Here is a 27,630-nt window from a genome sequence, read left to right as displayed (position 1 = left end):
TTTTCAGAGGAACTTAGAAGATGTCAGGTCTGGAAGAACAAACCTGGAGCATAACGTGTAGCAGAGGGAACAGCCACCAACTTCTTGGGAGTGGGGACCTTGGGCGCTTTGGAGGGTTTTTTTTCAGGTGAAGAGTCTGGAACACTGTCCTCCTTCTGGGCCCTGGAGCTCCTGTCCCCCTTGGGCCCCTGAGAGCTCCTCTCCTCCTTCTGGGCCCTGGAGCTCCTGTCCCCCTTGGGCCCCTGAGAGCTCCTCTCCTCCTTCTGGACCCTGGAGCTCCTGTCCCTCTTGGGACCCTCAGAGCTCCCGTCCTTCTGGGCCCTGGAGCTCTTGTCCCTCTTGGGATACTGAGAGCTCCCATCCTCCTGGGCCCTGGAGCTCCTGTCCTCCTCGGTGGGCTGAAAGCTCCTGTCCTCCTCACTGATCTCAGAGCTCCTGACCTCCTGGTAAACCCTAAAGCTCCTCATCACCTTCCAGATGCAGAACCTGCATGAGAAACACCGGAAACAGCAAAGCTCCAAAGAGACAATTCCAGCTGAGCTCCTGGGGAGTGTCTCATCTGCACTTGCAGCATGGCAGAGGAACAAGTGGCTGGAGATAAAGGCATCCCCAGAGCTTCCTCCACCTTGGGAGAGAGGGGATGGATAGGTACCTTCTCCAGAAGTACATCAGGATGGGGAAGAGGGTGACCTTGGCGCTGTGGTAGATGGCCCGGGTCAGCGGGCCCTTGGAAGATAAACGCTGGATTGAATCCCTCTCTTTGTCAGAGATGTTCACCTGGGCACAGAAGAGACCAAAGCACTTTGCAGAACTCCTGATTTGAGCCAGGTTTCCTTCCCTGACCTCACCTCTAAGAAGAGACCCAAATTCCATCCTGGCTGCTTGCCCCAGGCACAAAGGCAGGATCCTACCTGGATTTCTGTGGGAAGCATTGTGCCCTCCATAGAGGAGATGGGGTGAGTGCAGTGGGGAGGGGATGAGGGTGACCCTGGCCTCTAAAGAGTGAAAAGACTGGATTGGTGGTGTGCACCACCATCCTGGCACTTCAGGCCTGGCATTTCTCCAGCAGGAAATGCTGGAGAATCATCCGCATTTCTCCCATCCTTATCCACATGCTTGTTCTCAATTTATCAAGGTCTGGTGGGGGGTTGCTTCCCACCCCTCCCAGCCCGTGTGGAACCCCCAAGCTCCAGAGCACGCCCCAAAGGCCCCCCAGCAGATCCAGACCCCTGCCTGTTCCTGTCTCCCCACCACTGTTCCCAGCTGTGCTGCAAAGGCCTTGAGCAATGAGCAGGCAGCAGCCTCCAGCCTTCCTGGGTGGGTCCCAGCGTCTCACCCGTAGCTTGGGGGGGATGTCAGAGTTCAGGAAAACTTTATCGATGATCTCGAGTTTCTTTTTGAGGAAGGCTTTGAGCCTTTTTGACCGCGTGCTGCTGTGTGCCACAGCTCCCATGGAGTCAGACAGGCTGGAAAACCTGCAAAGGCACGTGGGGTCCTGCTCTGAGACAAGTGCTGATGACTGCTGGGCTAGACAGTTGTGTTCTGGCTTAGTTTGGTATTTCTTGGCCAGGAAAAGCAATCCTCAAGGTATGGAGCAGTGAAGTGACATGGGAGGTATGAAAAGCCATCTCTCTCTTCTGCCACCCTTGTGGTCACAGGATTCACTTGGGGCAGGTGATGTCCCCTTTTCTAGGAAAAGAGGAGGATTGAAAGCTGGGGATCGGCCTGTTGTGAGGGTGTTGGCTGCAGGGCTGGTGCCCATTGGCCATGGATTGGTCTTACAGGTTTGTTGGGAATGTGGACAAAGTTGAGGGAGAAATGCCACCACAACTGGGACATCCAGAGTGGTGTGAGCAGAATGTTGGATTGCTTGGGACTACCAAACCAAAAGGATTTCAAACAGGAGCCCTGAGCCAGGGGATGACTGCAGGCTGAAATGGGGGTTTTGGACGTCTCCATCAGAGATGGGTTCAGGCCAGAGCCAAGGGAGGGTGGGGCCAAGTTGGAAGGAGCTCCCAGCAACTCGGTTCAGTGGGACATGTCCCTGTCCATGGCAGGTAGCTGGAACGAGATGACCTTTAAGGTTCCTTCCAACCCAAGCCATTCTGGGGTTCTATAGGGGCACCCTGGTGGAGGAAGGACTCACTTGTCCATCTCCATGTAGAAGCGGAGGTCGTCGACGAGGAAGGTGACAACAATGAGCTGTTTGTTCAAAATGCGGCGCTTTATCAGCGTCACCTTCTGCGGGGGGGCCTTTCCCTTGCGGGGCCTCTTCAGGGGGCTTTTCTTCTTCTTCTCCTTGATGGGCAAGTCTGAGACAGGGGAAGAGATGCTGTGTCCTGCTGCCCAGCACTGGGTTTTCTCCTTCACCTGACCTGTGCTTCCCACACCTGCATGCAGTGTGCTGGAGGGCCTTCCTACCTCTGTGGACTTCACCTTCCCTCTCTAGCTTGGTTATCTCCATCCCTCCTCCTCTTTGCACACATGGAGTGTTTATGTTCACTTTTTCCATAGGGAATGGTGTGTTCCTAAAGCCTGCTGGTCTGCCTAGCTGTTGCCCTGGCTCTGACAGAGCCCCCAAGCAGATAATGAGTGAGGATGAAAGGGAGAAAAATCTCTTGTTTCCCCCATATACAAAATTCTCTTGATCTAAATAGGGTTTCTGTGTGTTTAGTAGATTGTTTTCTAACTGCTTTTCCGGCCTCCTCTCAAACCTGTGTGTAAACTTTCTGTTTAGGTCAGCTCCTTGTTGCCCAGAAAACAATTTCCTTTTGTTTGTTTTTCAGGCCTGTCTCAGCTCCATTTACTATTTTCCTGTTTTGAGTTGTTTTGGGTCTTTTTTTTCCCTGAGGCAGGGATGTAAACTTGCATATACAACGTTGTTTGAGAGAAATGCAACAGCATAATGAGGGCACTAAGCCACAGTGGTGGGAGGTAAGGGACAGCTTTTCTCCATTTTCTTCTCTACCTAAACCCAGGGGTGTCCTGGGGAGGGAGGAGAAGGGGTGGCAGGACACTGGACATACTTTCCCTCTCATTTCTTCGCTCCTGAAGGAGGAACTCCTCAAACTCTGCGCGGCGTTTGAGATTTTTCATCTCCCTGCGGAACTTGCAGAAGCTCCTGACGAGCTCCCGGACGGCATCCCAGGCCCATCCCTGTGGAGACATGGCACAGGTGGCACCAGCCAGGGAGCTGAACCCTCCTGTTCAGATGCACCACGGTGAGCTGGAGCAGCCTTGGCAGTGGGATTTGTGGCCCAGCCATCACCTTTGCTTCCCAGTGTTTCTCACTTTCCCTGGTGGCCACAGGGGAGGGCATGAGTCACTTGGCCAGTCCTGACCAGAAGTGGTGAAGTCTGTGTGGAGCAGGACTCCAGGGCCTGTAGGAGGGAGTTTTTCCCTTCTGCCTTTCTGCAACTCTCCAAGTCTGACCCCTTCACCCCATTTATATGACACCCCTTGTCTCACAGCATCTCCTCTCTTTCCTGCCTGGTGAGCAGCCTCAGCCTGCCAGCACACAGGGTCTTTCCTCACCATCCTCCGTGTCTCTGTCCCTTCCTGCACATACTGAGGGCGCCTAGACCTGGGCTTTCTGCACCAAGGCAACAAATCCTTCTCCTCCTGCTGCTGTTTCTTCTGTTTCTGCTTCTGCATCTTTTTCTGCTCCTGTGTCTTCTTCTTCTTCTTCTTCTTCTGGTTGTAGTGTTCATCCTCCTCTTCCTCACCCTCCTCATCCTCCTCACCGTTCTCAAGCCTGCCAGATGGGAAAGCAGAGAGATCATCAAGGGCAGCCAGAGGCATGAGGAGGGCACTGGTTTGATGGAAGGGTGGCTAAGGTGGGGAGCAGCTGATAGGGGACTGTCCTGGGGTTGGGATCCCACTGGATTTCTGTTCCTGGAGGAGGTTGGACAATGGTAGAGGGCACTAGGTACCCTCCCCGGGCTCTATTGCATGTGGTCACTTTGGGAGTGTCTGTCCCACTTATCTGCAGTGTTTCCTCCTCCAGTCCAGCAGCCTGCAGGCCCAGAAGGGATTTGGTGGCTTTGGGGTGAGGGTCTGGATGGAATATCAATGTAGTGGCTGATGGGTCATAGAAAAATGCATTTATAGCAGTTGCTGTCTGGCCCCTTGGGGTGGGATGGGTGTTGTGCAGGGTGCATTTGCATAGCTGGGCTTAAGAACTCAGCTCAGCCCAGGTGCTCACCATCATTTTTTCCACTTGCTTTATATCCCAGTGTGAAGCCGCAAGGACTCACAGCTGGAGTATTCCCAGGAGGTGAGACATGAGTCCAGATATTTAATTGTGGCTACAGTGTGATTTTAGGCCATTTTTCTGGGAATCTGAGTGCTGCCAAGGTGGCATTCCGGGGGTTGATTGAGGATGAAGTGCATGAGACATGCACAAGGCACGAAGAGTAAATCTGAATTTTTCTCCTTTCCCTGGTAATCCTGCAATTTAGACCCACAGGCCACCTATGCCTATATCTGAGAGGGCCAAATGGCCAAACAGGGAGCAGTGGCCCTATGGAGGAGCACTGGGAAAAACCTGAAAGAGTGGAAGGAGCAAAGCTCTGTGCTGCCAGGTGCCAGACCTGCGTTTTCTAGACGCCTTCTTCCTTGCAGCAGCAGCAGCATTCTCTCTAGCAATCCTCTCAGATGCAACAGCTGTGGGGACAGAAACAGGGCTGGCCTCTTCCTCAGGGGACAGCCAGAGCCTGTCACAGCTGGACCCTGGAGCCTCCCGTGGTGTCTGTGTGGTGACTCTGGCCCAGGAGACACTGTGGGAGCTCCTCACCTCTCATGGCTTGGCCTCCTCAGAGAAATCCCCCCCTCCCACCCTCCCTGCCTGGATTAATGCCCCAGAGCATAGCCTGTGGTGGATGGATTGTCCTTTCCTTCTGGAGAAGTTAAGCCTCCTGCTGGCCCAGCCCCTGAGGCACTCCCAAGGGTGGTAGAAGTTTGGGAGCCCCCCTGGCCTCTTGCCTGCCCAGCCTGGGCTCACCATGTGCTGCACGCATGAGCTGCAGAAGCTCCTCTTCCTTGCTTGGGCTACTCACAACCACCTCATCTGACATCATCCTCTGGAATTCTGCATCAGAGAGAGGGGAGGGGACAGATCTCATGTGCATTACCTCTGGTTACAACAGCTCTTCAGCACTGGCTCTGAGGGCTGGGTTTTGTCACCTTCCCTGTCCCCTCGTGTGTCCTGTTCCATGATCTACCTGTGACACTGCATTTCTTGGGTAAAACTGAGGGCCCACAAGCTACAGGGGTGCTACAGGTGACTGCTGTCACCCTCAGTGCCTAGAAAATTGGTGTCATTCTCAAAGGATTGCATGACAGAACAAAGCCGAAGGCTTACACCAGTAGCACCAGCATGGCCAGCCCCAGCATCCTCAGGAGAAAGCCAAAATGTGGAACTGGGGTGGCACGAGCCATTGCTGCCTTTGGGCTTCATTCTCTTTTCTGCAGCCTTCAACTGATCTGGTGATCCAGGCCAGTGCAGGGATGTGGCATTTGGTGTCCTGGTACTGGCAGGAGGGAATTTGGCCCTTAGCCACCCACTCCAACATGTCCATCACCTGTTTAGTGCCACTAGTCACCAACAGAGCATAAAACATGCCTCACTGGCTTCAGCCAACGTGAGCCACGTCAGGAATTGAGAGCCTGCTCTTACCAGCAGTGCCCAGGAGCACTTCCATCTCTGCCTGGATGGAGCCCCCTTGCTGCAGGTCCCGAGCAGCAAGCAGTTGCCAGTGCTTGGAGGAGACCTCCTCCAAGCTCCTGGTGCCGTGCAAGCCTTGGCTCAGCGTCAGGGACTGGTTCATCATCTGGGACAGGTGGAAATGTTCCCCTCTGCCAGCAGCACGGTCTGGCACCTCGGGCACAGCCACATCCATCCCTGGAGCCTGTCGTGAGAAGAGGGCAGGGTGGTGACACAGGGCACCTTCCCCATCTCCAACATTGTGCCCACGTGTTCTACTGTGCCTCAGACTATAAACCTGCCCAGTTTAGATCCCTGCTTGAGCTTTAAGCAGCCTGGAAGGAATCTCTGTGAGCACAAAGCTCAGCTCAGCTGGCTGGGATATACCAGGGACAGGCAGCCAGAGACAGGCCAGACACAGCCTTGCAGCTTTCCTGAAGAGTTCAGCATCCCCCCAGGAGGGCTGGAAACAACCCTGAAGGTGTCCCCACCAGCCTTGTGTGCTGTTTTGTTGGCTGATGTCACCGGGGCTGGCTCCAGCTGGTGCCATGGGAGTGCCTCCCTGGTTCCCCCCAAAACCCTCCTGCAGGTTTTGCCTCTCCCCACAGACAGACAGTTTGCACAGCTCGCCAAGAGCAGGGGTAGAGTGGCTGGTTCCTGGCTGAGAGCTGAGAGCAGGCACCAAAAATAAGGCTGTGCTAAGCCCCCAGCAGTTCCCCTGACACCAGAGCAGGAGAGCCAGGAGGAGTTTGGCTCAGGGGATGGTGCCCACAGAGAGCATGGCCCCAGCGCCTGCTGAAGTGCTAACTGCACCCCCAGACCAGCTCTGACCTCAGAGGAGAGATTTCCTTGACAAGAGATGCTTAAAAACCTGGGACAGCTAATTAACTTCCAACCAAGAGCAGTTAATGAGCCAGAGTCGGGAGCTGCCAGCTGACTTTTCCAAAATGCTCAGTCTCACTGGCTGAGGCTCTGGGAGCCAGGTCTTTGAGGCCACCAAGTCCTGACAGCCTCTCCTTAACCTTTCCAGGATCAGCTGCTGATTTTACATCTTGTTTTGGGAAAACAGTTGGTTTGAAGAGCACCATCTGCAGTGAGAAAAACTGCCTGCATGGGTTGAGCAGGTACCAGTGCAGGTGGGATGCTCAGGGGGTTCTGCCTGCAAGGAGATTTCTGGGTGTAATGCTGGAATTTGGGGTAGGAATTATGGGATTGGCGATGCCAGGAGGAATAATAGTTTGGGAAGAGTGCTTGTAACTCTGATTTCTTGGTTTTGGTGGGGAAAAAAAAAAAACAAAAAACAAAAAAAAACAAAAAAAAACAAAAAAAAAAAAAAAAAAAAAAAAAAAAACCAAAAACAAAAAAACAACCTGAGGGTGGTTGAGTCATAGGCTAAAAGGCTGCATGGCCTCTTCCCCCCATGCTGGCCAGGCACTGGTGCAGGGCAGGGTCATCCCATGTGTGTCATGCCCGTGAGTCACGTTAATAGCAGCAATAATTACACATTAATAGCGTGAGCAAGGAAAAAAGCCAGGGGGAGATCAATTCCCACAAGTGCTGGGCTCACCCCTGCCTCCCCTAAAAGCTTGGCATTATGTTTCTCCCTGCTTTTAGGCAGGGTCACAGCTTGTCTCGGGGGAGCTCTTGCAGGTTGTGCCAGCAATGCTGCCAACTTAATGGCATGCTGTGCTGGAAGAGCTAAGGATCATTGCTCCAGGCAGCTGGAGCAGGATCTGCTGTGTCACCCTGTGGCAGCATTGGCTGGGCATATTGTGGGATGCCAGATAATCTAGGGCTTCTCCTCCCTCCCTTCCTCCCTCCCTCCCTCTCTCTCCAACTTTTCACATCCCCACTGGAGCCTGCACCCCCGTCCCCCCCCGAGGATGCCCCTGTGCATCCCCCCTACCATAAACTGGAGCAATGTCCTGTCGTCAGCAGCCAGAAATTCCTCGTAGAGGCCGCAGAGCACCTGAGGAGGAGCAAAGGGGGACTGTGCTCAGGCAGGGTCACAGTGCTGGTGCCATGGGTGGCTCACAGCTTGAGGACATGCCAAGGACATGCCTGCACATCCAGCGTGGTCCATTGGGCTGCCCACAAGGGTTGGGGTTCTACATAGGTTTTACTGGGGTTGTGCTGGAGCCAGTGACGGATGCAAAAGGATGCCCACTGCCCTGTCATCCTGCCTTGGGTTGTGATATGTAACCAAAAGTATGTGTTCTATTTGCTATCTGTTGAATCTGTTTGGGGAGGTGTTTTTATCTCTTGTATAACCCATTCCTCATAACTCCAGGGGGGAGGGGGAAGATGCTTTCTGTTTTACGAGCAGCTGTTAAACCAGCTGGGGCAGTGTTTTTATCTCTTCCAGGACCCATCCTCCCTCCAGGGGATATCTGCTGTTAATGGGCCATGCAGACCTGATACAATTCCATCATCCCATGGGGAGATGCTCCAATGGGGGAGGAGGGGCATTCCTACCTAAAAACCCCCTACATTTCACAACAGCAGCACAGCCTGTTTTCCACTGGGTTCCAGAGGAAGACCAGACTCATCTCGCCACCACTGGACCCTTCTACAGGACCATCTCTACTCCAACAGAACCACATCTGTTACTGCAGGAGGATTTATTTGGACTACTTCCAACACCCTGACCAACAAGGTGTCAGGTCATATTCTGACTCTGTCAGGGTTTCTAGGATTTTTGTTTGTTTGTCTGCTTGTTGTTGGTTTTTTTTTTTTTTTTTTTTGGTTTTTTTTTTTTTTTTGGTACTATTACATTTGTATTTTTTAATATTCCTAGTAAAGAACTGTTATTCCTATTCCCATATCTTTGCCTGAAAGCCCCTTATTGCAAAACTATAATAATTCAGAGGGAGGGGGTTTACATTCCCCACTCCAAGGGAAGCTCCAGCTTTCCCTGGCAGACACCTCTCTTTCCAAATCAAGACACATCCTCAGCCTTTGGAATGTACATCTAGCCAGGCTCACCAGAGATACTGACTGCTCACCCCTGCTCTGCTGCCCAGCACACCAGTGAGGATGCTCCTCTCCACTGGCCTGGGGAATCTCGATGACTGCAAGTTTTTCCCTTCCTAATCTCTTTTTCTCTTAGTTTTCCAAATGCTTCACTTCCTAAACATTCCCACAGCCTCCATACCACCACAGGGATGCCAATGCCAGCTGTTCCTCTCAGCCTGACCGCTGCCCCTGTGTACCTTGCAAATCTCCTTCTGGGCTCTGAATATCCAGGGGGAGAATTCTCCACATATCAGATGGTTCCACAGACTCACGAGAGTCCTGGTCTCCAGGGGAAGCTTCTCAGTGCTGTCCTCCTCCAGGTAGGTCTTGCAGATCTTTTCCCCAATCAGATGGCGCAGGAAGAAGCTGTTTTCTCTGTTGGAGTCCAGAGCCACGGGCAGGAATTCTTCCAGGTCGTGCCACAGGTCCAGGAGATGAGTCTCCATGGGCCTGTTCTGGCTCTGCAGGAAATCCCTGAAGGGTCGCCCTGCACAGACCTCAGCACTCAGGGCCCAGGGGAGGAAATCCAAGGTTGTGACTGGCTTTTTCAGGGATGGGAGCCGGGCAAAGGACACAGAGGGAGGCAGGCCAGGGAGGATTTTCTCCTTAGAGAGGTTTTCTAGATCCTGCTCTGCACCGGACTGAGGTCTTCCAGGAAATGTTACTCCTCCTCTGCCCCCAAAGGCAGGTTGCTCTGACTGCTGGGGAATGGATCCCAAAGCATCCTTATCCAGACACAATTCCTCCGTGCTCCCAGCTGGCCCTGGCTGCTGCTCTGGCTGCACCCAGAAAGTGGCCATTTTCAATTCTTGGGTGTCTCTCCCTTCCTTGACCAGAGCCCAGACCTCTGCTTTGGCCTTCTGGCTGCAGTAGGGCCCTGGCAGGCCCTGCCTCCTTTTGATGTGCATGGTGGGGAGGGGCTCTGAAAGGCCTGGGGGCTCCTGGCAGCAGGCCTGTGATAAACGTTCCTGGTATTCCTGGAGCAAGGGCTGGCACGATTCCTCTTCCTCCATTCCCATCTTGCAGTGCACAAAGAATTTAGGGAGCCAGTAAATCTGAATCATTAAAAGGGCGTGGTCCTGCATCCTGTTTAGGATCTCCCTCCTGGTGCTGATGGACTGGATGTGCCTGACTTTGGGCAGAGATCCTGAGATGGATGCAGGGAATTATGATGGTGAGATGGCCCTGTGCAGGCTGGGCTCCCCAGCCAAATCAACAGGGATGGCATCCCATCCCCTTGGGAGCATCCAGGAAAAACCCCCTCTGGAAGGGCAGTGCTCATGCCCAGCTCCCGTGGCTCTTACCAAGGAGGGTGGTGCAGAGGGTGATGACTCTGGAGCCCTCACGCAGGTGGGTGGCTCTCAGCCTGAGGACCAGGGACAAGAACAGGTCCCTCTGACTCCCATCTGACTCGTCCAGACCCAGCAGCCTTTCAGTGGTGAGCCAGAAGTCAATCAGTTCTTCCCCTACGGATCAGACAAGGAGTGGGAGTTGGGACAAGCCCCTGAAAGCCCCGAGGATGGATGAAGCAGAAAGGAAAGATCACTTGGATGAACCGAGGGAACAGAGCAGAGAAAAGCCACAGTTATGCATCTCCCTCCCAGCTCTGCTGTTGGCTCACCTTCCAAAGCTTTATGTGGCATCTTACCCATGCCCCCAGCTCTGTGCCAGGGTCCTGCCAGGCACTGCTGGCCGGGAAGGGGCTGTGCCCACCTGCTGTTCCTCGGACAAAGGTGAGGAAGTGCTGCATGCCTTTGCTCCCAGTGATGCACCTCTCCAGCAGCCACTGGTCAGCACCCTGCCAGTTCAGGAGCTCTGCTGTGGGACAGAGCACACAGATGGCATCAGGGCTTGCCTGCCAGACCCCGAGGAAACTCTCCAATGCGCACCCTGAAGGAGGCTGCTGGAGGGAGACCAGCAGATCACCCTGAACTGGGAGTTTCAGGCAGGCTGTGGGATGCACACGAGGATAACTCGCTCCTGTCAGGGACAGCCTGTCCCACTGTTGTGCCTCCCTTCCTTGCAAATGTTTATCTTTTCATGCCCGAGTTTGGGGCTCGCCCTCAACTTCCTCCAGCTTTGAGTTTCAGCCCGACTGGAGAAGCAGCAGCAACATACTCGGGAAAAGCCTTGCTGAATTGCTTGTTTTTCTGAAATGAGGATCTGCATTCCTGCTGCCACAGCTTTCTTTCCAGTAGCAGCTGACCGTGCAGGCTGAGGAAGTACCTGCCTGGACTGAGAAGGTTCATTTTAGGGGCAAAGTGAGCACATTTTAGGGGTAAAGTGAGCACAGTCCAGAGTTGTTACCATAAGAGAGACCACATCCTGTTTTCCCAGCAGCAAATCCGAAACATCAGCACCTCGGTTTCCCGTGCCCCAGGACACCCTCCAGCCCCGCTCCAGCCCCGGACCCCTCGGCAAACCCTGCTGGGCAGGTACTTGTATTGACAGGGTTGTGGAGTTGATCCCTACACATCCCATCGGGACCTGCTGCATCCCTAAAAATGGGATGTGCAACGCCTTCTTAGCCCCGAGCAGAGGCACGACCCACTGGGCAGGGACCAGGCGGTGACAGCCCCGGGGAGAGAGGAAGCCCAGGCGCAGAGACAGGAGAAGCCGATCCGATTTCCTCCGTGCCGCGATGACTCACCTGCTTCCCCCGAGCGAATGAAACCCAGCAGCCTCTGGCAGAGGACGAGGTGGAGGCACAGGCTGGATTTGCAGAAGTGAGGCAGCCGGTGCTTTTCCAGCCAAGGCAGTAAATCCGCGGGGCTGGGATCCTGCGTTGCCCAAGGAGAGGATTTAGCTGTGAGCAAGGAGCCTGCCCGGCGATCAGGGTGAGTAACAGGTCCCTGCTACGGGGGAAGGAGCTGGGGAAGGCGCCCTGTTGCTTTATTGCGATGAAAGCCACCCTGGTGCTGAGGCACAGGGGGGGATACTCGAGTTACAGCCCCAAAATCTCTGCCTGCGAGCGGCAAAATCAGTGCCTGCAGGGCTTGCTCCCCTTGCCTCTCCCCGCCAGCCTTGCCAGAGCCCAGGCATGGCAGCTTCCCCGGAGCTTCCAGAGGAGCAGGTTCCTTTTTTTCCTTTGGGATCTGAGCGCTGCCAGCGGCGCTGGCGGCGCTGGGGAAGGAGAACACGCGTGGGGAGCGAGGGCTGAGCCAGCCCGGTGATCAGCAGGGATTTGCTCCTGTTGAATTCAGGAGGAACCCGGGACAAGGGGCTGATATTTGTGTCCCTCTCTGCCGACACACATGCTGTCCCTTCCCTCCAGCTCTCGGTGTTTATAGATAAACACCATAAAACTGCAGCGGGACTTTAAATGGCTTGTGCTCCACCCAGGGCTTTAAAAGCGAAATGACGCCCGGGTTTGAAATGATCGCCCAGCTGCAAGAACAGCAGAGCCAGAGAGAGGGGCCTTGGCACCGAGAAACCGGCTCCTTCCCTCGCCTGCCCTGTGCCCTGCCTCCCTCCTCCTCCCACTCCTCCCTTCAACACAAGGGACACGCTCTCACCAGGTGGCTCGGCAGCTCTGGCCACAGGTACCACCGGCCCGTGCCACTGATGTAAAGGGGTGTCTGGCCAAAAACCTGCATCAAAACGGAAAGGGAGAGCTGGAAGAGATGGGGATGGCAGAGGAGCTCAGAGCCCAGCTGTTCTAGTTAGTTCCCACTACACAGAAGGGCATCGAATTCCCTTTTAGACCCCTGTCTCCAAGTCGAGATCCTCAGGTTTCCCTCATTTTCCAGCCTGAATGTGGCATGCTCCCAGTTTTCCTGTGGCCTCTTAATGCAACAGAAGGTTCACCTGAGGAGAGCTCTGGAAGGCCCCAGGTTTCATGGTGCAGTGGACTTACAGGAAGGTTCAGAAAGGTGTTGAAGAAGTCAACAAAAACATCATCTTGCAGCAGCAGCCTCATGTCCGTGGAGGCTATGGATGCTACAGAGGGAGAAGAGAAAGTTACCTGGGCCCTGTGCTGCCAGCTGTGACATCAGTGTGAGCCACAGGAGGAGTTTTTTTGGGGAAATCAGCTTTAGGAGATGTGTGGTACAAGCTTGTCTTATGTGCACACAGGATGATTTGGGGCTGGGAGAGTCTGTGAAATGTGTTTTGGGATGGGTGCACAGGCTGCTTGGGAAGCACCAGGAGCTGGGAAGTTTGACTGGCAGCCTCCTAAACAGCCAAGGTACGTGGTTCACAGAGGCTGGGCACAAATGTGGTGGCATCCACAGGGCAGGAGAAGGGAGGGGCTGTGGCTGCAGGGCACAAACTGTCCTCCTCTGCCTTCCCCTGAGCATAACACAGCTTATCCACCCAAGAGTTAGTGCCAGTGTCAGGGCCCAACACCTCCCACCACCCTGTGAAGTTTTATTCATGTCTGAAAGATCTGGATGCAAGAAGGTGGGCTGGCATCAGCCTGCTTGTGGGTGGATGTCCTTGGAAATGTCTCTTCCTGAAGGCACAGCTGTGTTACAGGGAGGACACATATTTCAAAGCTTAATAATGCTTTCCCCCCCACACTTTTTCCACCTTTTGGGGTGTTTTTAGAGGGGATGAAGCCCCCAGCAATGGTAACTCACCAGCAGTCATCATGATGGTGCAGAGTTCTGGTGCTGTGTTCCGAAGTGCCACCCTGATTGTGACACACTCGTTTTGGTGACTCCTGGGGGGCTCCCAGGGACCACAGGGCTCTCAGCAGTTCCCTCCTGGCTGTCCCTCTAGCCTGCAGAGCAGAATTCTGAGAGAGGATCTAATCAGTGTCTGTGCCTGACGGGGGATGTCCAGAGGATGGAAGCCAGGCTCTTCCCACTGGTGCCGAGCAAAGCGATGAGCAGGAATTGAAGCAGAGGAATTCCTACCTGAACATGAGGAAAATCTTTACTATGACAGTGACTGAGCACTGGAACAGGCTGCCCTGAAAGGTTGTGGAGCCTCCCTTGCTTTGAAAACCATCTGGGCACAACCCTCGGTTCTGAGCTCAGGGGACCCTGTTCGAGCTGAGATGTTGGAGCAGGTGGTCCCTTCTGACCTGACCCATCCTGTGATTCTGTGAAATGTCACTTTTTAAATCAGACACACTCAGGCAGTCCTGAAATGAAACCCTTCCCCTCTCCCTGCTGGGGCAAACTTCTTGCCTTCAAAGCAGGTTCCTGGTGGCCCCTCAGTGCTGGCTGTGGTCACTGTCAGTCCATCTGCTCAGCTTGGGATGGGGATTTCACAGGAGACCCACCGTGTCTGCCCCAAACACACCAAGCTCACATTTCTTATCAGCTGTCTTTCTTCATCAGATCTGGGGCTGAGACCCAGCCTTGGAGACCCTCCAGCTGGAAGAGGAGAAGGAGACGGAGGAGAAGAAGAAGGAACCCGTCCTGGAGCAGGAGTGACCTGTTTCCCCGGCGGGAGGAGAAATCTGCTCCCCAGGTGGGTATTTGATCCTGCTCTTTGTAATGCCGTGGGGCCAGACCTGGGAGCACCCACGCTCTGCACAGGCAGCAGAGGGGCAGGACAGTGTCCCACGGTGTCCCCAGCAGCGGGGCCGCCTCACCAGGTGGCGCTGTCAAATCAGGAATGCGAAGCTGTTCCCAGCACCAGCGAGGCTCTGCATCCCGGCGAGCGGCTTGTGACAGCGCCAGGAGTACAGGGACAGCCCCGAAATGATTGTGGGGCCGGTGCTGGGAACCCCAGGGGACAGCGCTGGGCTGCCGGCACTGGGGATGGTGCCTGTGGTGCCAGGTGGAGCTGTGGGAAGGAGTTATGGAAGTCCCTGGAAAGGAGTAGCTCCAATCACAGATCCAGACTGACAAGGAGAACTCACAGAATCACAGATTCACTAGGTTGGAAGAGACCTTTAAAACCAAGTCTAATCCAGCCCAATACCTCCACTAAACCATGGCACTGAGGGCCACATCCAGTCTTTCTTTAAACACATCCAGGGATGGTGACTCCACCACCTCCCTGGGCAGACAATTCCAGTACTTTATCACCCCTTCCATAAAAAAGCTCTTTCCTAATATCCAACCTATATTTCCCTTGGTGCAGCTTAAGATAAAGACTTATGCTGCTGAGCATAGGGTAGGAATAGGATAGCATAGGATTAGGAATGAACTGGAGTGGTGGCTGTCTCACACCTAGAAGACTCAAAAGTCCTCAGAGGAAGGTCAAAGCTTAAAAAAAACAACACATTTTCCAGCTGGCAACTGAGGAGATGCCCAGTAGGATCCTCAGAGGCTGGGGTGGCTCCTTGGGTGCTCATTCAGCTCTGGACTAACCTCAGTGGGACTGTGATGGCTTCTGCCAGGAAAAAACTAAGGTTGTGAGCAGGAATTGGCCAACGTGGTCACTGTGGGAAGGCACAGGGCTGTTTCCATGGAGTTTCTCCCCAAGAGGAGACCCCAAGAGGCCTGGCAGGATGGAGCTCTCCTCAGCCCAGCTGCAGCTTCCCAGCTCTCCCCAGGGCACATGAGCTGGGTGGCTATTTAGGAAAAACCAAAAAGGTTTGAAAGAAAGAGGTGGGCCCACGAGCACAGCCCAGATTTAGAAGGAAGTTTGGAGTGGATGGATTCCATAGAAAGATAAGGGCAGGGTTGCAACATCAAACACGTCAGGAGGGCTTCACTCCCCCTCTGGCCCAGCCTGAATCACTCACGTCTGCTGTCCCTGGCACAGCCCTCCCTTGGCAGCCCTGAGGTGACAAGTGGCAGAGCCTCACGTTCCCAGGGCAGCAGAGGGGATGGGGCTGGGATTTTTCTCCTTGCCCAACATCAGCTGGCACTGCTCCCCACGGTGGCAAAGTCCAAGGCTGCCCAAGGCTGTCAGCCTCACTGCTGTGGTCACTGGCCACACACAGCCTCGCCCAGCAGCCCAGCCTGTCCCTTTTGGTGCCATCAGGAGGGTGGGAGTTGTTTCCTGCCCATCCTGAACATCTCAGCATTGCTTCTGGTTCTGGGTGATGGAGACCCGGAAATCTGGAAAACTCCAGCCTGAGTGCACAAACCTGCTCTCCCCTCTAGCATGAGTATTATATCCCCACCATGAGCTTTTGGGAGAAGGTTTGGGAATTTTTCCCCCTGTACAGCCTCATCCTGTTTTCATGTAAGTAGTTTATAGGACATTAGGCCCACAGCTCCTTAAAACTGGAGTTGCCCAAGGCCTGAGGAATTCCAGTTCAGCCTTAAATACTAATTCCTCTCTTGAACACATCACAATTATTTTCACATGGGATTTCCATGCTCAGTCTCCTGAGAGCCTAAGATCCATTTGCTCAGCACGGACACCCCTGGTGTTTCCTTGGGGAGCATTTTCGAGCCTGCTGCCATCTCTCTGTGCTTTCCTTACTTGGGACTGTCCCTTACACCTGAGAGCCCCAGTGCCAGGCTCTGCCTTCACTTGTCTCCCCTCCAGCTGAAGCAGAACCACTGCTGTAACCTTACCCAAGCCTCCGGGGCTGTTGACTTCAGCAGCCCGGGTTAAGTATGTGTTGTGGCAGGACAGGGACCTAATTCAGCCACCAGGGAGGGGCAGGGGCAGCAGCACTTTGCTGTTACCTTTTATAATTTACAATGTCAGGCCCGGATCCACCACTGAGTCCACTCAAGCAGCAGGGTGAGGATTTCTGTACTCTCACTTAGGGAGCTGTGAGGTGCGTTGGGCTGAAATTAATGTGCCAGCCACAGCTAACACATGGCTGAAATTTGTGGGGAGCACAGGCAATGTTTTATTTCCCAGGAGCAGAACAGAGAAAGCCTTGTTGTGCCGTGGTGGGAGAACTTTGGGACATTTCAGCTTGAGCCGTGTCCTACAGCTTGAACATACTTGTATATGGGATATCCAAAAGGATCCCATTTCAATGGGAAACTCAGAAACTGCAAACCAGTGGAGTGCCCAACCTGGCTGGGAGTGCTCTTAACAGTGTGAACAATAAAAAAGGAAAATGGGGAAGGAAATAAAAAGAAATCCCAGCAAAAACAACCCTGCCAATGCAGTGTGACCAATTTCCAACTGTGGGGAAAGGCATGTGCAGAGAGCTCCCTGGGATATTCTCCACCCTTGTACAGAACGAACCGAGCCAAGCAATTCCTAGGTCTCAAATCCCGCCTGCCCCTGGCGTTCTCATCTTCCAGCTTCCCCCCGGGCCGCTGCTGAAGGCCAGCACGTGCTGGGAGAAGGCGCTGGGCCCCGGGGGAAGGTCTGCAGAGCACGGCCAGGTAGGGGCTGCCTGCCGGGAATGCCCCTGGAGCTGGGCAAGGGGCTGCGGGGGCACGGAGCAATGCCACGGGCTCCCAGGAGGGCGGCAAGGTGAGCCCTGGGCACCGGGACAGGCACCCAAGTGGCTCAGAAAGGGGTGGACAGGGAGGTGGCAGCACCTGGGCTGTCCTGGGGGCCGTGCCCCAAGGTCCCTCTTGCCTCTGTGAGTCTGGGGAGCTGAATGGGGAGGGAGTTGTATTTTTTTTTTTTCCACTCAGCATGTGCCTCTGCACATTTCCACATATTAATTTGCTTTCCTAAACTGCCCTTCAGCGCAGCCCAGGTGATCTGCTGTGGAATACTGAAAGCCCTCTGGCCACCAGCCCGCGGCCAGCCTTGACCCTGGCAGCATCTTCAAAGGGAGCATGGGCCTGCTGCGGAGCCTGCAATGTTTGCTCTCAGCCAGGGCCAGCAGCTCCTGCCTGCCCACCTCGGGGGGTTTCGTCAGCCTCCTGCAGCGTTCCGGGGGACACCAGTCGGCCACTGCTGCTTGCACAAGGTCAGTCCCCCCGGGGCACTCATCCCCCCACCCCACGGCGGGCTCCCTGTCCTCGGTCACTCCTGGGCTAAGCGCTTGCTCAGCCCTTAGGTTGGTTTTTCCAGCCCTCCTGTTGCTGGTTATGGGTGAAACATGCCGTGTCTCCAGGTGTCCCGGCCTGGGAGCCCCTGGGGAGGCCCCCAGGAGCCACTGCCATGGTCCCAGCAGGGGCAGCTGTGCCCAGGGGTGGGCAGTGGTGGAGGTGATGCAACACCAGGACAGCCAGCCCGTGGCTGATGTCACTTGGGTGAAGTTCAGTTCCTCAGGCAGGACCTCCCAAAGCCTTCCACTTCCCTGGATGTGTCTGAAAGTGCTATAGCTCTTTAGGAATGATCCTAGTGTGCTCAGTTTAGGAATGTCTTGAGTGTGGGGAGAGGAGAGATGCTGAAGATCTTCCTGCTCATTGCAGGGGGTTGGATTTGATGACCCTCAGGTCCCTTGCAAACCAAACCAAAGCATTCTGTGATTCCATGATGTTATACCCATCCCTCTTCCCTCCCAGCTATGCCACTACTGTAGGCTGGGGAATTTTGGGTGTGTCCAGCCTCCTCCTGGGGCCTAACCATCACAACAACATGGGCAATTCCTCCTCCCTGTGTGACATCTCCATTGGAAAAAAAACAACAAACCAACCAACATCCCTTTCTAATTCAGGATTTTTCTTTAATGCTGGTGAAAAGCCAATGGGTACCTGGGCTTAGCAGTCCAGGTCTTCAATCTGTTGGGTTTGAGATCCAGGATCTGTGGGGAGGGGCCACCCTTGGAGATGGCCCCTTGGTGCTGGGGAAGTCCCAGCACTGCAGGAGCAAAGCCATCAGCTCCCTGCCCCAGGGCCTGAGCCACAGGGAAATTTCATATCCCGTCTATTTAACCCTCAAGTTGCCACCCTCCTCTTCCCACCTACCCCCACTATGGTGTCACATTTCTGCATTTTAAGGCATTCCCAAATGGAGGACAGGGCTGGAGGGGGACACACGGACAAGGGATGGGTCACAGCAGTTCCAGCAAGGCACGCTGGAGAGAGAAGCCTTGATCCTTTACTGCCTGGCTGCTGGCTGGAGTTGGGAAGGGGCAGACATGTCTCATGCTACCTGAGAGAAACTCATCCTGCTCCCCAAGCCTTCCCTGGAGAGCACAGGGACCCGGCTGTGCCCTGTCCCTGAGGGTTTGCCCCACTGCCTTGGAGGCAGGAGGCTGCAAAGTCCAGCCTGCCCAACCCCTCATAACTCGCCAGCCACTTCCCAACCTTGGCACTTCTCTCAGGATATCAAACTGTGCTGGCGGGAAGCGCCGGGCCGGGCCAATAAAGGTGTTCCCACGAATTAATAGGAGGAAGAAGGAAAAAAACCTGTGCCAGTTGGGACTCGCCCCTGGAAGGGGACATTGTCTCACCCTCTGGCCGCGCGTGTGGCCCTTTGAAGGCGGATTTCAATCCACCCGAGGGTCGTGTCACCTGTTGGGTCCCCGAGGAGGGTTTTGCCGGCGGCACGGAGGGTCACTGGAGCGCGCAGCTGGGCCAGAGCACGGCCTGAGCAGCCTTTCCCAAAAACAAAAAAAAAAGGAAAAGCCAGGCTGGAAGGGAGGAGGGGAAGGAAGGCGGGCGGTAAACAAGCCGGGTGAGGAGGGCCGGGAACGCTTCCCGGGAGAGGGCGCTGGGTCCGCGGCCGCCGCCGCTCCGCCGGCTCGTAAACAACTTGTGCGGGGCGAGCACAGGGGCTTGGGCATCAGCCAGCCACCCAAACCTCCCGGGGCTGGCTGCTCCATCCTCCCACCCCCGCCATCGCAGCCTGGGGGTTTCTCCCAGCCTGGGGTTTGCTGCCCGCCGTGGGTTTTTGGGATGGAGGGATGGTGTTTACATTGCCAAGCTGCCTTTGCTCCCCGCCTGCCTTCAGGGCGGGTTGGGGCTGGCCAGCGCCGAGGCTTGCACGGCACCCCCTGCTCGGGGGCTTCCACTTGTAAACATCTGGGTTTGTTTGCAGCCAAAGGTGGACAAAGTTACTGGGGAATTAGCAGGTAGCAGGCGTAATTCCAAGAATTTGGAGCTATCGGAGCTCTCAGCGTCCCGATTAAAGAAACACTCAACGAACGTAGGGAGGAGAGGAGGGCTGGACACTGCTTTACGTTGCCTGTGCTTTGACAGCTCCCCTTTATGGGAGCTATTTTGGGCACCAGCTCCTGCTCTGCTTCCTTTTACTCCAGCTGAGCTGTTAGATTTGGGTGACCACAGCTGAACTTGGGCTGAACGTGAGTTCCTGAGCTCGTTTCCGTGGGTAAAACACCACGTTTGTTTGTGCTTTGGAACCAACTTCTCTGCGCACAGGGTGCGGGAACTGGGGTGCTGGCAGGAGGCTCTGCCTCGGCCAAGCAATTCCAGGAGGAGAAAAGCACCTGAATCTCACCTTGTTCTGGACAGCCTCGGGGGAATTGCCACACACCGATGGCTGCTCCAAGGTGGTGGAGAGGAATGAGCCAAGCTGTCCCCGCAGGGAGGGTGGGGGTCTGCCTCTTGAGATGGGCGATAAATCAAAGCGTGGTTTTGGCCAGCGCTTCCACCTCCTCCCGCCTGAGGATCCGGCTCTCCCTGGCCATTTTCCCTTTGGATCGGGGAGCTGTACAGTGGCTGCGGTGGCCAGGAGGCTCCGGCTCCTCGAGGAATGGCAGTGTGGGTGCCATCTCCCCGAGGCTGGCATGCGAAAGGGCAGGATCCCGCGGCTCCGTGGCAGGCGTGTGGGTGACGTGTGCTCGGCCAGGGCCCTGCGTGTGCCCTCGGCGTGTGCGCACACGGCTCCGTCTGCTCCTGCTGCCGTGGCCCTCCTGCCCCTTGGATCCGGGCTGGGAGCTGCAGGGGATGGGACAGGCCACCCGACGGGGTGGAAAACTACCGGGCACTGCCTGCGGTTTGCTGGGTGCCGAGTGGGTGCTCCCCCGGTGGGGCTGGGGGATTTCTCCTCCCTGGAGTGACAGTGAGCGATCCTGTGCCCCGCAGCCAGGCTCTGCAAATCCAGGTGCTGGAGGCTGGGACCTGCTCTAGGGAGGAGAAGCGGCGCACCCAAGCTCTTGTCCCCCTCCCAAGAGTGGGCACCAAGCCCAAGCCTGTGCTCGGTGGAGCCTCCCTCCCTCTCTCCCCCCGTTTTCCCGGGCGGCCGGTTTCCATCCCTGCCAGCTATGCCAAGGCAGCCGCTAATGTAAACGCTGCGGAAAGCCCTGGATCCGCTCCCGCCTGCCCAGGGACCAGGGGTTGTTTTTCCGGTTGGGAGCGTTGTTAAGAAGACCCCAAACCCTGCGCTTTCTGCTCTCTCTTCCCTCGGTTTTCCGCACCCACACGCTCACTCCAACCGAGTGCGGGCGCTCCCCTCTTTGCCAGGGGCGGCCGGGCCGTGATGCCGCCGGAGCGGGCGGAGAAGGAGGAGGAGGAGGAGGGAGGAGGGGTGGTGGCCCCGTCCCCCCTCCCGGGTCCCCCCCGTCCCGCCCCGCTGCCCAATCCGTGCGGCGGGGCCGGCGCTGCTCCGCCATAAAGGGGCGGCGGGCGCGGCCCCGGGAGCCGAGCGTGGGAGCCCCGCGCCCACCGCAGCCGCCGCCGAGCCCAGGTACCGGCCCGGGGGGACACGGGGACACTGGGGGCGCCGCCACCCGCCGCAGCCCCCCGGGGACGGCAGGGCAGGGGAGGCAGCCCCGGCGGCCAGACCTTCCCAGGGAAAAATCCTCCTTTGGGGGAAGGGGAGGATGAAGGGAGGGGGGGGGGGAAGTGGCAGCTTGAGTTTTCTGTTGAAAACATTCCCTTCGCAGTTTTTGTGGTTTATTTTTTTCACCCCCGCGAGGCTCTTCAGCTGCTCCGTGCAGCGCCGGAGGAGGAGATGCTGCGGGAGATGTACGCGAGGGGGAAGCTCCTGGCAGGGCAGCGGGGCGGTGGGAGCGCAGCGGGGTGAGCTGGGGACGGCTCGTCCCGAGTCCCCCCGCAGGCCAGCGGGGTGTCGGAGCGACTGCCCAAGTCAGCCCGCATTTCCAGAGTGTTGGCATTTCCAAGCTCCCTGGAAAACAGGCGCGGAGTCCGGTGCTGTGGGTCGGACACGAGTGGGCTGGCTGGCGTTAGGAGCCCGGCTCGCAGGGCTCTGGGGATGCTGCAGCTCCCACCCACCGGTTCTTAGAGCCGCTCCGGCCCATCCCGCCTCCCCGGCGCTGCCTGGGGTGCTCAGGGCTCGCGTGTGCCGCCTGTTGCTTTTCCTGCTGCCCTGGGGCCGGGATTGGATAACCTCAGCCGGGCTGAGAAGGCAGCTGGGGCAGAAAAGCCCTCCTCGATGATGCAGATTTATGAAGAAAGCCCCAGCTAATCTTCCCTTGCATTAGCCTTGCTGTGGAGCAGCGAGTGGAGGTGAAAAGTTCACGTGGGGCTGAGGAGCCCTTTGGGAGTCTGTTGCTGTGGTTTATTAGCAGGAGTTTGGGTATTGATGGGACTCTTTTGAAGCAGGGCTTTCCTGGCTGCCGGCATCTGCCTGAGCTGCTGTGTGTTCCCCCTGAGGAATGACAGGGAACCGCTGGGGATGCCATCCAGCCCTGTGGCCGAGCTGCCTCCTCCCTGGCCTTGGGGAGGGGAGGAGGTGCTGAAAAATGTGGGAACACAGGCAAGGGCTCACAGCTGGGGCTGTTTGTGATTGTCCCCGCAGGAACCCCCTCGTCAGGACTGCAGCCATGGCCACCTCAGCCAGCTCCCACCTGAGCAAAGCCATCAAACACATGTACATGAAGCTGCCACAGGGGGAGAAGGTGCAGGCCATGTACATCTGGATCGACGGCACGGGCGAGCACCTCCGCTGCAAAACCCGCACGCTGGACCACGAGCCCAAGAGCCTGGAAGGTGAGAGGGGCAGGTGCAGCACTCGTGGCCCCCTCGCTGGGTGGAGGAAGGATGCTGTTTCTCTCTTCCCATGGCACAAGGATGGTTTTTAGGGAAGATGTCCCTCCTCATACCCTTCCAGTTACCTCTTTCCCCAGCTGCTGCAGAGGAACGGTCCCAACTCTCCAGATGTGGAGTTTCAGGGAGATGCCCGGGGCTGGGAGCCCGTCCTTGGTGCTGTCCCTGCCGTGGAGGGGCTGTTGGCAGGGGCTGGGGGCTGTTGGCAGGGGCTTGGCTGCCCATTGACTCTCGAGTACTCGTTTTGGCCGGAAGTAGTTTGGCAGAAGAAAGTGCAGGGGAAAGAATGGAGCTATCCGGTGTAATTAAGAGCTTGTGTCCCTCAGAACAAACAGTCCCAGCTTACACAATAATAGCATTAGGATTTTCCCCAGGTTGCCATGGAGCTGGCTGGAGACAGTTATGAAATGAAAATACTGTGTGTGACTGAGCAGAATTATCTTTTTTCTTTACTTTTTTTTTTTTTTTTCTTTTCCCCTCTCTCCTTTCCCCTTCTCCCTCTGAGGGAGTGGTTGGCACAGCTCCTTTGAAATCTTTGTGCTTCCCATCCTCCCTCTTTCCCCCAGGGATATGGAGGAGATAACATTGCCTGGGTGGAGTTCTGGTCTTTGACCTGGAGGGCAGTGCTCAGGATGGAGGGGTGGGCTGGGGGCCACACTCCCCTTCCATGTGAAATTCCACCTCTCTATGATTTTCCTTCCCACCTTCCTCAGGCCCTGTAGCATGATTGAGGGTATTCCATGGCTCCCCTCCTTCCCACAGCTGGAAGATGGCTCATGGTCTGCCCTCTCCCAGCCGAGGGGACCGGGGGCTTTACTCATCCCTGTGGTTGTTGTGACATGGGAAATGTCCTCAGCGCTACTCTGTTCACTTGGGCTTGGCCAGCAGCCCAGTAACTTGTTATTTCCCAGGGTGGCCGGGGAGTTGCACTCCTGTGGTTTTTTGCTTGTTTTGGGTTTTTCTGGTGTGTTTTTTTTTTTTTTTTCCTTCCCCCACTTGGAACAAAATCAGCTGAGCTGGGACTAAACATATTCTTCATGAGCATCTTAACCTCTGTCTTACTGGAGGGCAGCAGGGGGCCCATCCTGGGGACCCTGGGTCACTGTGGCTGGTTCCTCTCTTTGCTCCAGATCTCCCTGAGTGGAATTTCGATGGCTCCAGCACCTACCAGTCCGAAGGCTCCAACAGTGACATGTACCTGCGACCTGCTGCCATGTTCCGGGACCCTTTCCGCAAGGACCCCAATAAACTTGTTCTCTGCGAGGTCTTCAAATACAACCGCCAGTCTGCAGGTGAATGAAAGGACCTTCTCCCTTCTCCTGGTGGAGGTGGTGTTCCCAGGAAGGGGAATGGGAGACCTGCCCAAGGGCTGGCTGTGCCCTTAGCATGATGCAGAAATAACCCCTGCCTAGAAAGTAGAGGGCAAATGAAGTGCTGGTGATGGACAAAGAGCTGAGCTTGGGATTCTTCAACACTGCTGGGACTCAAAGCAGTAAAATAAGTGGAGATGGGGAATGGAGGTGGAGGTGCTCATGAGCCTCATGTCACTTTTCCGTTCCAGAGTCAAATCTCCGGCACACCTGCAGGAGGATTATGGACATGGTGTCCAACCAGCACCCCTGGTTTGGGATGGAGCAGGAGTACACTCTCCTGGGGACAGATGGACATCCGTTTGGCTGGCCTTCCAATGGCTTCCCTGGACCCCAAGGTAATCTTTTGGGAGCCTGGACCAAGGCAGGAGTGTTTGAACTGCAATCTGTGTGGCACAGCTTCGGGCGAGCTGAGGGATCCAAGGTGTTCCTAGAACCAAAGGTGGACAGTAGAAAACAGGATATTGGCAAAAACTAACCACGAGATTAAATTTGTTGCAGAAAGGCTGAGGGGGGGATTGGCCAAATTTGCTGCTTGCTTTGTTGGTCTGCAGGGGACTTATACTCAGGGGGAGACAAACTCAGGGGGAACCTGCTGTCCATCAGTGTTCTACCCTGCTAGTTCTTCCATGAAAAACAGATCCTGGGGCTTTTAGAGAGTTCTCTGTGCATGCTGTGTCTTCAGCGTTTATCTCTGTGGAGGTTGATGTTCCCCTGTGCTGTTGCAGGTCCGTATTACTGCGGTGTAGGGGCAGACAAAGCCTATGGCAGGGACATTGTGGAGGCCCACTACCGAGCGTGCCTTTATGCTGGCGTCAAAATTGGAGGAACCAACGCAGAAGTGATGCCAGCCCAGGTAAATCACTCTGAGACGCCTCATGGAGCAAGAGAGTAGCGTGGAAAAACCCCAGGCAGTGGGAGCTGTGTGTGCCTGCTCCGAGCTGTGTGGCTGTGCCCAGCATCAGGGGGTGGGAGGTGCCTGTCTCCACCCCGCTGAGCCCCTGACGCCTCCTCCTCCTCCTTGCAGTGGGAGTTCCAGGTGGGGCCATGCGAAGGGATTGAGATGGGGGATCACCTCTGGATCGCGCGCTTCATCCTGCACCGGGTCTGTGAGGACTTTGGGGTCGTGGTGTCCTTCGATCCCAAACCCATCCCTGGCAACTGGAACGGTGCTGGCTGCCACACCAACTTCAGCACCAAGAGCATGAGGGAGGAAGGGGGACTCAAGTAAGTCTTTGGGTTGTTTACCCTGTTTATCTTATCCTGGGCAGCAGGATTTTGCAATGCTTTGGATGACATGGGAGTTGTTGCTCTGGTTCTTGGCGTGACATCCGAGTCTTCTGGATGGGGATTTTTTTGGTTGTCTTGTTTTTGTGGTTTCTTTTTTTTCTTAATATGTATTTTTTATAATGATACATCCTCATCTTGATGCTTGGTGGTCAATTTAGCTAGCAGTACAGCTCCACCAGTGCTGGTGGAAGTACAGGATGCAGCTATCCCTAACAGCCTGTCCAGCTCCTGACCTCCCAGTGCTGGGAACAAACAAACAAACTCATCACGAGGCTTTTTAAGTTACATTATTATAGGCATGATGAAAGAGAAAGACTATTAGCTTCATCTGGGCAAGGCTGCCATGTTTTCTTAAAGATGAACATCCTAAAAATGGGAACTGTGAGGACTGCTGTGCAGAGTACAGTTGGGGACCCTGTGTCACTGGGGCTGTGTGGAGGGATCCATCCTGGCAGCTCTGTTTTCTTGCCTTAATCTTAGTGCTGCTCTGAGATAACGGAGCAGTCTGTGACTGTGAGCCTCATGGATGGGAACTCCAGTGTTGAGAGTTCTCCACTCTGAGAGCAGGTGGACGCGGGAAGTTTACCTGGTGGTGTCTCACAGACAGCACTCCCTAGGGAGCCTGTGGGATTTGGCCACGAGGACCCTTTTTCTGGGTCAGCAGCAGGAGTGGAGAGAAACCCTGCATTGGGATGAACAGCCCAAGGGGATTTTGAGGCATCAGTGGTTTGGAGACAGCGATTAATCTCACCGTTGTCACTTTGACACAACAGTGCAGACGGGTTTGGTTTGTCCCGTCCCTCACTGTGCCGCCCTTTGTCCGTCCCTCCCTCCCTCCCTCTGCAGGCACATCGAGGAGGCCATCGAGAAGCTGAGCAAGCGCCACCAGTACCACATCCGTGCCTACGACCCCAAGGGGGGGCTGGACAATGCCCGGCGCCTGACAGGCTTCCACGAGACGTCCAACATCAACGAGTTCTCGGCCGGCGTCGCCAACCGCGGCGCCAGCATCCGCATCCCACGCAACGTGGGCCACGAGAAGAAGGGCTACTTTGAGGACCGCCGGCCCTCGGCTAACTGCGACCCCTACGCCGTGACGGAGGCACTGGTGCGCACGTGTCTCCTCAACGAAACCGGGGACGAGCCCTTTGAGTACAAGAACTGAAGCGGAGCCCGCCCCACCAACGCCGCCTCCCCCCTGTGCTCCCCCGAGCTCCCCTGATAGATGTAACCCCGAGGGTACAAGATAACATGTTTTGTGTCTCAGTAACTCTTGTTGTCTTGAGGTGGGGAGGAGGGCAGGTTTAGTTTTTTATCCATGTCTTGTTTGTCTTTGACTCTTCAGAAGACGAGAGGATGGGGTGTTAGAGAACTTTTAACCACTGTTTTATTTTATTTTTTTTTTTTTTTTGGTCTAATTCATGTGTACGTCCGGTGGGATCCAGTGGCTTCCAGGGACAGACTGCACAAGCAGAAAGCCTGTAGGAGAGGAGAAAGCTTAAAACAGAGCCAGATTTGGGGGGGCCAGCCCTGCTGCTGGCTCTCTGCAGACTGATGGCTCTCTAAGGTTGGTGCCTCTCTGTGGAGAAGGGAAGATGGGAGCTGTGGTGACGGGAGCTGTGCCTGCGCTCCTGCCCGTGTGGGGATGTGACGGGGACATTGTCGCCCTCCGGCCACTCTGAGGTTTCTGGGAATCTCCTGGCATTGAGCTCAGCCTAGGAGCATTGAGGAGAACTCTTGGTTCTGTCACTGGAAGTCAACTAATCTCTGGCTCATAACACAGAGTGAAGTAGTATTTTTCTATTTAAATATAAAAATGGGGGAAAAAAAAAAAAGGAAAAAAAATTATATATGAAAGTGTTTTTTTCTTGAAGAGATGACGTTCCAACGTCTCATCCAGCCGGAGCAGGCAGAGCTCCTGCGGATGCTGTCGGAGGCCTCCAGGTGGGACTGAGGGTGAGCTTGGAGGGAGACTCGGATGAGATTTGTTCCAGCATGGATTGGAGAGGGTTCCCAGAGCGGGAAGCCTGCACAGAAGCATTTGTCACTGTAACTCGGGTGGCCGTGACACGCTCAGAGCGGGAGGAAGGTGTCCTGAACCAAGAGTTGACTGGTCAACAGCGTTCGGGACAGAGCCGTGGCTGTGTCACCTGTCCAGCAGGGCTAGCATGTCACTAAAGCAGGGCTTTTGATAAAAGTTTAAAAAATGAAAAAAAGAGAAAAAAAAAAAAAAAGAAGAAGTTTTAGATTTTTTTTTTTCATAATGTTCTTAGTTTCTCCGACTGAATGGTTTTACAGAGACTGTTGATGCCACTGTTGTGTCCTGGCTCTCTCGGGCTGCCTGCCATCCGGCCAGGATGGGGGCTAGGAGAAGGGAAGGGAGAGGCCACCTGTCCCTCCCAGACAGCCTGGCACTCCCAGCTCCTGCTGGGGGGTTCAAACGTTCCGGGATTTTACACTTGGGTATCTTAGGTGGTGCCAGTTATATTCCGTTGCATTTGGACTTCTTCTGAATAGGTTTTTTTTTTCTTTTTGTAATAAAAAAAAGGAAGAAAGAACA

General features: G+C 55.3%; 2 protein-coding genes across 5 annotated transcripts in view; one reads left to right on the top strand and one right to left on the bottom strand.

The window, feature by feature from the left end:
* The window catches only part of RGSL1 (regulator of G protein signaling like 1), a gene marked incomplete at its 3' end in the record, with an annotated part of 16,529 nt that extends 3,882 nt beyond the window's left edge, over window positions 1-12,647 (bottom strand). Inside the window, 16 exon segments of the mRNA XM_083867521.1 lie at window positions 40-603; window positions 605-777; window positions 1,337-1,475; window positions 2,147-2,312; window positions 3,027-3,156; window positions 3,535-3,754; window positions 4,593-4,665; window positions 5,003-5,089; window positions 5,678-5,909; window positions 7,611-7,673; window positions 8,917-9,866; window positions 10,024-10,185; window positions 10,433-10,537; window positions 11,370-11,499; window positions 12,235-12,309; window positions 12,576-12,647. Coding sequence (XP_083723647.1) covers window positions 40-603; window positions 605-777; window positions 1,337-1,475; window positions 2,147-2,312; window positions 3,027-3,156; window positions 3,535-3,754; window positions 4,593-4,665; window positions 5,003-5,089; window positions 5,678-5,909; window positions 7,611-7,673; window positions 8,917-9,866; window positions 10,024-10,185; window positions 10,433-10,537; window positions 11,370-11,499; window positions 12,235-12,309; window positions 12,576-12,638 — 3,332 coding nt within the window. The 5' untranslated portion in view covers window positions 12,639-12,647.
* On the top strand, window positions 11,303-27,630 carry GLUL (glutamate-ammonia ligase). Of its 4 annotated transcripts, XM_083867464.1 has the most exons (9): window positions 11,303-11,556; window positions 14,008-14,140; window positions 17,237-17,462; window positions 22,163-22,353; window positions 23,541-23,702; window positions 23,972-24,118; window positions 24,509-24,636; window positions 24,808-25,007; window positions 25,917-27,630. In XM_083867464.1, the coding sequence occupies exons 3-9, from the start codon at window positions 17,329-17,331 to the stop codon at window positions 26,233-26,235; spliced, it is 1,281 nt and encodes a 426-aa protein (XP_083723590.1). In that variant the 5' UTR covers window positions 11,303-11,556; window positions 14,008-14,140; window positions 17,237-17,328; the 3' UTR covers window positions 26,236-27,630. The 4 variants fall into 4 exon arrangements, with proteins under 4 accessions (XP_083723590.1, XP_083723589.1, XP_083723592.1 ...); XM_083867463.1 differs by lacking the exons at window positions 11,303-11,556; window positions 14,008-14,140 and adding an exon at window positions 16,896-16,923; XM_083867466.1 differs by lacking the exons at window positions 11,303-11,556; window positions 14,008-14,140; window positions 17,237-17,462 and adding an exon at window positions 19,723-19,745.

This window comes from Zosterops lateralis (assembly GCF_965231275.1).
Source record: "Zosterops lateralis genome assembly, chromosome: 9".
Classification (NCBI taxonomy): domain Eukaryota; kingdom Metazoa; phylum Chordata; class Aves; order Passeriformes; family Zosteropidae; genus Zosterops; species Zosterops lateralis.
Note: the sequence above shows the minus strand (reverse complement) of the source record. Positions and strands in the feature narration are given on the sequence as shown.

Bases quoted from the DNA above. Each gene is read 5' to 3' on its own strand.
- GLUL (XM_083867464.1), top strand. From the start codon at position 17,329: ATGGGCCTGCTGCGGAGCCTGCAATGTTTGCTCTCAGCCAGGGCCAGC. The intron at 22,354-23,540 runs GTGAGAGGGGCA...TCTTTGCTCCAG, and splicing joins CGAGCCCAAGAGCCTGGAAG to ATCTCCCTGAGTGGAATTTC. The intron at 25,008-25,916 runs GTAAGTCTTTGG...CTCCCTCTGCAG, and splicing joins AGGGAGGAAGGGGGACTCAA to GCACATCGAGGAGGCCATCG.